Below are 9,675 nucleotides of genomic sequence, written 5' to 3'. Positions count from 1 at the left end.
GGAGCCTATGGTACGTTCGGCGCAAAACCGTGCACCTATCTTGCATCAAGATTATCACTATCTCCAAACAGACCGAAACGATCAACCACTTGAGCCTCGACACGTTGGAGTACCATCATTGTGTCCAAAATGATTTTCTAAGCCTATGGTATGTTTGATGCAAACCGTGCACCAACAATAACACTGTCTCCAAATGGACCGAAACAAGATTCCACATGACCTACGTCACCTAGGAGTTCCGTTGGGTGCATCCAAAATGATTTCCAAGCCTATGGTACGTTTGGCGCAAACCGTGCACCTATGTTGCACCAACAGTAACACTATCTCCAAACGGATCGAAACGAGGTTCCACATGACCCACGTCACCGAGGTGTTCCATCGGGTGCATCCAAAATGATTTCAGAGCCTATGGTACGTTCGGTGCAAACCATGCACCTATCTTGCGTCAAGCTTAGCACTATCTCCAAACAGACCAAAACGAGCATCCACGTGAGCCTCGACCCGTAGGAGTACCATCATTGTGTCCAAAACAATTTTCTAAGCCTATGGTATATTTGGTGCAAACCGTGCACCTATCTTGCACCGACACTAACATTGTGTCCAAACGGACCAAAACGAGATTCCACATGACCCACGTCACCTAGGAGATCCATGAGGTGCGTCCAAAATGATTTCAAAGCCTATGGTATGTTCATCGCAAATCATGCACCTATCTTGCGTCAAGATTAGCACTATCTCCAAATGGACCGAAGCGAGCTTTCACTTGACCCTTGTCACCTAGGAGTACCACCGGGTGCGTCCAAAATGATTTCTGAGCCTATGGTACATTTGTTGCAAACCATGCACCTATCTTGCACCGACAACAACATTGTCTCCAAAACAGACCAAAACAAAATTCCACATGACCCACGTCACCGACGAGTTCCATCAGGCGCATCCAAAATGATTTCTAGGCCTATGGTACGTTTGGCGCAAATCACGCACCTATCTTGTGTCAAGATTATCACTATGCCCAAACGGACCGAATCGAGATATTCCACTTGAGCCTATCACCTAGGAGTACCATCGGGTGCGTCCAGAAAACAAGGTTACACATGACCCACGTCACCTAGGAGTTCCATCGGGTGCATCCAAAACGATTTCCGAGCCTATGGTATGTTTAACGCAAACCGTGCACCTATGTTGCACCAACACTAAAACTATCTCCAAATGGATCAAAACGAGGCTCCACATGGCCCACGTCACCTAGGAGTTCCATTGGGTGCATCCAAAACAATTTCTGAGCCTATGGTATGTTCGGCGCAAACCGTGCACCTATCTTGTGTTAAGATTGGCACTATCTCCAAATGGACAGAAACAAGCTTCCACATGAGCCTCGTCACCTAGGAGTACCATCGGGTGCGTCCAAAACAATTTCTGAGCCTAAGTTCAATTTGGCACAAACCATGCAGCTATCTTGCACCGACACTAACATAATCCCCAAACGGACTATAATGAGATTTGACATGACCCACGTCTCCAAGGAGTTCCATCTGGTGCGTCCATCATGATTTATGTGCCTATGGTACGTTTTGCACAAACCGTGTACCTATCTTGCGCCAACACCAATTTGTCTCCAAAACAGACCAAAGCAAGATTCCACATGACCCACATCACCTAGGAGTTCCATCAGGAGCATCCAAAATGATTTCGGAGCCTATGGTACGTTCGGCGCAAACCACACACCTATCTTCTGTCAAGATTAGCACTATGTCCAAACGGAGTGAAACGAGATATTCCACTTGAGCCTCGTCACCTAGGAGTACCATCGGGTGCGTCCAAAATGATTTCTGAGCCAATGGTACATGTGGCGCAAACCGTGCTCCTAGCTTGCATCGACACTAATCCTGTCTCCAAACAGATCGAAACAAGATTCCACATGACCCACGTCACTTAGGAGTTCCATCGGGTGTGATGAGGACATCCCTTCCATGGATACAACCACACCTGCTGCACAACAAGGTCCGATGACAAGAGCTCGAGCACGACAACTTAATTATCAGGTAAAGTCGTTCCTTGCTGTTCATACAAACTCGTCTCAGAATTGGATGCTACTAAATCATGGTGATGATTGTCTTATTCTTAGGAATGATGGTCAAGACTCCATTGCCTCATGTTTAGACCCCATGATGAGGATGGAGCAGCCGAACAAGTGGGAATCATCATTAATGGGGCGCGCAGCTCATCTCAAGACAGCAGGGGACACTCCATCAAAAGTACCATAACTCCTTGATACGAGATCCAATGAAGCTGGTTTTTGACTTGTTGGAAAGAGCGCGTCGTCCTCTTTCACATGGGTCCAACCCCACTATCAGAATCTACCGAAGCTGTGCGCTAGCAAGCCAAAGGACGCAGAGACCTACAGCTTGGGCTTGGGCCTTGTACTGACTACAGCCCTTTGAGGGACGCCCAGATTAGGGTTTCCCACTCCCCCTTGTGCTCTCCTCCTTATAAATAGAGCCAGCAGCCATCAGAATGAGGGTGGGTTTTGTTTAGATGCAAGATAGCTGCTGCTTCTTCCTTGTAAACGCGTGTGTCGGCTAGACCACCCGATTTGCTTGTTTCAAGACCCCAACTTGTGATTCAGATTCAGCCTTTGGCTTAAATCCGTGAGTTATTTGCTTGTTCATCTTGTTCTTGCTTGTTCTCGGTTGCTTGCAGGTTCTTGGTGTTCTTGGCACGGCAAGAACATCACAATCGGAGCCGGTGTACCTGTTGCTAAGGCGCAGCAACCTTGTGGTCGTTGTAGTCGGACAGCCAACGTCGAATCCACCCCAAATCGAGTTTATCCACACTCACCAAAAGATCAGGAACAACCCCTTGTCCCATCATGTGGTAATCAGAGCAAGGTTCTTTGGTGAGTGATTTACCGTTCATTACTTTACCTATAGTCCAGAAATATAAAAATAGGATAGAACTGAAATTCCAAACACAAGTTTGAGCCTTGCTGATCTGCTTAGTTCTTTGCTTGTTGAGTTTGTGCTTTACATCGTGGTGTCAAGTGCTGGTTCTTAGGTTCTAATCCTTTAGAGTTTCGAGTTCTTGTCACGTTTTAGTCACCACACAATCCGCTGTTGCCTTTCCCCCCACTTCAGCCGCTGCAATCTCCACCAATACCACCACCACCACCACCAAAAGCACCGCTGCTCTCTCCACCTTTTCGCTAAAACCCTCACCACCATCACCTTCAGCCGCGCCTACACAAACACTACCTTATGCACCTATCCTTTTGGTGCAAATCTGAGTACACTCAGTTCTGAAAATAAGAGAGTTCAAATTGCATATTTGTACTACTTGTTGCAATCCTTATCCCTAGTAAAAGAAAGTCTATGCTACTTGCTGCATTCTTGTTATAATCATATTGCAAAAGTTCAGTTTGTGCTACTTGTCGAAAAGAAAAGAAAAGAAAAGAAAATAGAAAAGAAAAAGAAAGGAAAAGGAGGAAAGAAAGAAAGAAAGAAAGAAAAAAGAAGGGTTAAGTTGATGCTATTTACTCTCATCATTTCCATTGTTTGCTACTGTCCGGTGACAACATTTGTGTCTAGGCTCGCGTCTCTAGCACGGGTTAGCCTAGGACCAGCACGATACTATCTTTGAACACTTATTCAACTTGCATTGACTAACGTGGTTCCAGCTGTACCTTGATTTTTTTAAGCCACCTACAGCTCCACAAATTATCTACAACATCACAGGGTTCTACTTGCTACTACTTGTGTTGTTCTTGTCGTCGCCAACACCATCTGCATAGCAAGGTAAGGACATGTAAGAACTCGGTTGCACATGCTGAGAGAATGAAAATTGTTGCCACCTAATTCAGTTAGTTGGTAGGACATATTTTCTTGTGATTCCCTTGCTACATACTAACCATGGCAGGAGAAGGTGAAAGGACCCCTCCACAATCACCTCGATCAAAAGCCTTGCTGCAACACTTTGAACGCAAAGTGAGGCTCCATGCTGAACACCTTGATGAGGATGTTCGTGTCACCAATGAGCGCCTTGGTCAATTGGAGACGGCTCAGATTGAGACCAACACCAAGTTGGCTTCCTTGGAAGGCACTCTTGGTTCTGTTAATACATCTCTTGTAGGTGTCTTGGAGCGATTGGAGAGGATGGAACAGAATCGCTGTGATGGTTTCAAACGACGCAATCACAACAACAACAACACCATGGGCAGTGCTGCTGGTCATGATGAAGAAGAATATACAGCGGACACTGAGCTTGATGAGGAGCTGAATGGTCATCGACGCATCGAACAACATCGCCGCCGCCATGAGACAGGTCCTCGCCGACCACGGCAAGAGGTACGTGCCGATGACTCATTTGGCAAGATTAAATTCACCATACCTGCTTTTGATGGGAGGTATAATCCTGATATGTACCTTAGTTGGGAATTAGCTGTTGATCAGAAATTTACTTGCCATGATTTCCCTGAGGACAAACGTGTTAGGGCTGCAACTAGTGAGTTTACTGACTTTGCCTCTGTTTGGTGGTCTGAATACCATCGTAAGAACCCAAATAACACACCAACTTGGGATGCTTTGAAACGGGTCATGCGGGCCAGATTTGTTCCTTCTTATTATGCCCGTGATCTTTTACATAAGTTGCAACAATTGAGGCAAGGATCCAAATCTGTAGAAGAGTACTATCAAGAGCTACAAATGGGTATGCTTCGTTGCGGGCTAGAGGAAAATGAGGATGGTGCCATAGCTAGATTTATGGGTGGGCTGAACCGGGAGATTCAGGACATTCTAGCTTATAAGGAATATAATTCTGTCAATCGTTTATTTCACCTTGCTTGTAAAGCTGAACGAGAAGTGCAGGGACGACGAGCTAGCATGAGGGCTAACATTCCTGCAGGTCGTGCTAGCCCGTGGACACTCTCCAATGCTGCTGCACCGTCAACGCGTGCACCCCCACAATCTTCCTCGACCATCAAGCCACGCTCCTCTACAACAAATTCTGTACCATGCCCAAGTGAACCAACTAGAGGAGCAACGGCTACATCTGCCAAGAGTTCATCCTCGGTGGTATCCACGGGGAGAACAAGGGATATTCAGTGCCTACGCTGCAAAGGATATGGCCACGTACGCAAGGACTGCCCAAGCACACGTGTGATGGTTGTGCGAGCTGATGGTGGGTATTCCTCTGCTAGTGATTTTGATGAAGAAACATATGCTTTGCTTGCTGCTAACAATGTAGCGAAAGGAGATGATTTCCAACAAGACGAAGAGCACATTGGGGCTGAAGCTGCTGAGCACTATGAGAGCCTCGTGGTGCAGCGGGTGCTAAGTGCCCAAATGGAGAGGGCTGAACAAAATCAGCGCCACACTTTGTTTCAAACCAAGTGTGTGATCAAGGAACGCTCTTGCCAGTGTGATCATAGATGGAGGAAGCTGCAACAACTTGGCAAGTGCTGAAATGGTGGAGAAGCTTTCATTGAGCACAAAACCACACCCGCAGCCTTACTACATTCAGTGGCTTAACAGCAGCGGCAAGGTGAAGGTAACCCGATTGGTAAGGGTAGAGTTTGCCATTGGTTCTTATCATGATTCCATTGACTGCGATGTTGTGCCTATGCAAGCATGCTCTATGTTGTTAGGTAGACCATGGCAGTTTGATAAAGATTCCTTGCACTCTGGTAAAACAAATCAATACTCTTTTGTGCAAAATGACAAGAAGATTGTGTTGCACCCCATGTCCCCTGAGTCTATTCTAAGAGATGAACTTGCTAGATCTAGCAAACTTAAGAATCAGGCTGTTGCTAGTGAAAATCAGATTGTCGCTAATGAACTTGAGAAACATAAGAAGAAGTCTAGCAAATCTGTTCATCATAATAAAAATGAGATCAAGCTGAAAGGCTCTTGTTACTTTGCCACCAAATCTGATTTGGATGAGATTGATGCTAGTACTACTGTTTGCTATGCTTTGGTTTGCAAAGAAACTTTATTTTCACTCGAAGATACATCTATTTCTTTGCCTCCTGCTGTCACTAATCTTTTGCAGGAGTATGCCGATGTTTTTCCAAAGGAGGTACCACCGGGGCTGCCACCAATTCGAGGGATTGAACACCAGATTGACCTCATCCCTGGGGCTTCCTTGCCTAATCGTGCGCCGTATAGGACCAACCCGACGAGACAAAGAGATTCAGAGACAAGTACAAGAATTGCTCAACAAAGGTTATGTGCGTGAGTCTCTTAGCCCTTGTGCCGTTCCCGTGCTTTTAGTTCCTAAGAAGGATGGATCATGGCGCATGTGTGTTGATTGTAGAGCGATAAACAACATCACAATCAGATATCGTCATCCTATTCCAAGGTTAGATGATATGCTTGATGAATTGAGTGGCTCAATTGTGTTCTCTAAAATTGATTTGCGTAGTGGTTACCACCAGATTCGTATGAAGCTAGGAGATGAATGGAAAACAGCGTTTAAAACTAAGTTTGGTTTATATGAATGGCTTGTCATGCCCTTTGGATTGACTAATGCACCCAGCACTTTCATGAGATTAATGAACGAGGTTTTACGCTCTTTTATTGGCAGATTTGTAGTGGTATACTTTGATGACATCTTGATATATAGTAGATCATTAGAGGAACATCTTGATCATTTGCGTGCCGTTTTCAATGCTCTACGGGATGCACACTTGTTTGGCAATCTTGAGAAGTGCACCTTTTGCACAGATCGAGTCTCTTTTCTTGGATATGTTGTGACACCGCAGGGAATCGAAGTTGATCAAGCCAAGGTTGAGGCCATACACAGCTGGCCTGTTCCCTGCACGGTCACACAAGTGCGGAGTTTTCTAGGACTTGCTGGTTTCTACCGTCGATTTGTGAAGGACTTCAGCACCATTGCAGCCCCGCTGCATGAACTCACCAAGAAGGGTGCAACCTTCACTTGGGCTGCAGCCCAACAGGATGCTTTCAACACGCTCAAAGATAAGTTAACTCATGCACCGTTACTCCAACTTCCTGATTTCAACAAAACCTTTGAGCTTGAATGTGATGCTAGTGGAATTGGGTTGGGTGGTGTGCTGTTACAAGAGGGAAAACCTGTGGCGTATTTCAGTGAAAAGTTGAGTGGCCCTAGTTTGAACTATTCTACTTATGATAAGGAATTGCTTGCTCTAGTTCGGACTTTGGAAACATGGCAGCATTATTTGTGGCCCAAAGAGTTTGTCATACATTCTGATCATGAATCATTGAAACACATCCGTAGTCAAGCAAAACTGAACCGTAGACATGCCAAGTGGGTTGAATTCATCGAGTCCTTTCCTTATGTCATCAAACACAAAAAGGGGAAGGAAAATATAATTGCTGATGCTTTGTCTAGACGTTACAACATGCTTTCACAACTTGACTTTAAAATCTTTGGTTTGGAAACTATTAAGGAACAATATGCACATGACAATGATTTCAAAGATGTATTGCTGAATTGCCAAGAGGGGAAAACATGGAACAGATTCGTCCTCACCGACGGGTTTGTCTTTAGAGCTAACAAGCTATGCATTCCAGCTAGCTCCGTGCGTTTGTTATTGTTGCAGGAAGCGCATGGAGGAGGACTCATGGGACATTTTGGTGTGAAAAAGACAGTGGACATCCTTGCTGGTCATTTCTTTTGGCCCAAGATGAGGAGAGACGTGGAGAGGTTCGTTGCTCGCTGCACAACATGCCAGAAAGCTAAGTCACACCTTAATCCTCATGGTTTATACATGCCTCTTCCTATTCCAAGTGCACCATGGGAAGATATTTCAATGGACTTTGTTTTAGGACTGCCTAGAACAAAGAAGGGGAGGGATAGTGTGTTTGTTGTTGTGGACAGATTTTCTAAAATGGCACATTTCATACCATGTCATAAGAGCGATGATGCTACACATGTTGCTGATTTGTTCTTTCGTGAGATTGTTCGATTGCACGGTGTGCCTAACACCATTGTTTCTGATCGGGATGCAAAATTTCTTAGTCATTTTTGGAGAACTTTGTGGGCTAAGCTAGGGACTAAGCTTTTATTTTCCACTACTTGTCATCCCCAAACTGATGGACAAACTGAGGTTGTCAATAGAACATTATCTACTTTGCTTAGGGCTGTTTTGAAAAAGAACATAAAAATGTGGGAAGAGTGCTTGCCTCATGTTGAGTTTGCTTATAATCGTTCACAGCATTCTACCACTAAGAAAAGCCCTTTTGAGATAGTTTATGGGTTTGTGCCACGTGCTCCTATTGATTTGTTACCTCTTCCGACCTCGGAGCGAGTGAACTTTGATGCTAAACAACGTGCTGAACTGATCTTAAAATTGCATGAAACCACTAAAGAGAAAATAGAGTGCATGAATGCAAAGTATAAACTAGCTGGTAGCAAAGGGAAGAAACATGTCATTTTTGAACCTGGTGATCTAGTTTGGCTCCATTTGAGAAAAGATAGGTTCCCTGATTTGCGAAAGTCTAAGTTGCTGCCTAGAGCCGATGGTCCTTTTAAAGTGTTAGAAAGGATTAATGATAATGCGTACAAACTTGAGCTACCTGCAGCTTTTGGGGTTAGCCCCACATTTAACATTGCAGATTTGAAGCCATATTTGGGAGAAGAGGATGAACTAGAGTCGAGGACGACTCAAATGCAAGAAGGGGAGGATGATGAGGACATCCCTTCCATGGATACAACCACACCTGCTGCACAACAAGGTCCGATGACAAGAGCTCGAGCACGACAACTTAATTATCAGGTAAAGTCGTTCCTCGCTGTTCATACAAACTCGTCTCAGAATTGGATGCTACTAAATCATGGTGATGATTGTCTTATTCTTAGGAATGATGGTCAAGACTCCATTGCCTCATGTTTAGACCCCATGATGAGGATGGAGCAGCCGAACAAGTGGGAATCATCATTAATGGGGCGCGCAGCTCATCTCAAGACAGCAGGGGACACTCCATCAAAAGTACCATAACTCCTTGATACGAGATCCAATGAAGCTGGTTTTTGACTTGTTGGAAAGAGCGCGTCGTCCTCTTTCACATGGGTCCAACCCCACTATCAGAATCTACCGAAGCTGTGCGCAGCAAGCCAAAGGACGCAGAGACCTACAGCTTGGGCTTGGGCCTTGTACTGACTACAGCCCTTTGAGGGACGCCCAGATTAGGGTTTCCCACTCCCCCTTGTGCTCTCCTCCTTATAAATAGAGCCAGCAGCCATCAGAATGAGGGTGGGTTTTGTTTAGATGCAAGATAGCTGCTGCTTCTTCCTTGTAAACGCGTGTGTCGACTAGACCACCCGATTTGCTTGTTTAAGACCCCAACTTGTGATTCAGATTCAGCCTTTGGCTTAAATCCGTGAGTTATTTGCTTGTTCATCTTGTTCTTGCTTGTTCTCGGTTGCTTGCAGGTTCTTGGTGTTCTTGGCACGGCAAGAACATCACAATCGGAGCCGGTGTACCTGTTGCTAAGGCGCAGCAACCTTGTGGTCGTTGTAGTCGGACAGCCAACGTCGAATCCACCCCAAATCGAGTTTATCCACACTCACCAAAAGATCAGGAACAACCCCTTGTCCCATCAGGGTGCCTCCAAGTGATTTTTGAGCCTATGGTACCTTCGGGGCAAACTATGCACCTATCTTGCGTCAGGATTAGCATAACCTACAAACGGACCAAAA

The 9,675-nt window shown here is 45.3% G+C and overlaps 1 protein-coding gene across 1 annotated transcript; it reads left to right on the top strand.

Annotated features, from left to right (window-relative positions):
• The first annotated feature begins 3,817 nt into the window (after nucleotides 1-3,817).
• On the top strand, nucleotides 3,818-6,228 carry LOC136536776 (uncharacterized). The gene is made up of 2 exons (XM_066528960.1): nucleotides 3,818-5,234; nucleotides 6,043-6,228. The coding sequence occupies exons 1-2, from the start codon at nucleotides 3,906-3,908 to the stop codon at nucleotides 6,226-6,228; spliced, it is 1,515 nt and encodes a 504-aa protein (XP_066385057.1). The 5' UTR covers nucleotides 3,818-3,905.
• Nucleotides 6,229-9,675: the final 3,447 nt, after the last annotated feature.

This window comes from Miscanthus floridulus, chromosome 2 (assembly GCF_019320115.1).
Source record: "Miscanthus floridulus cultivar M001 chromosome 2, ASM1932011v1, whole genome shotgun sequence".
Taxonomy (NCBI): Eukaryota; Viridiplantae; Streptophyta; class Magnoliopsida; order Poales; family Poaceae; genus Miscanthus; species Miscanthus floridulus.
The sequence above is the reverse complement of the archived record's forward strand: the minus strand, read 5'-3'. Positions and strand labels throughout refer to the sequence as shown.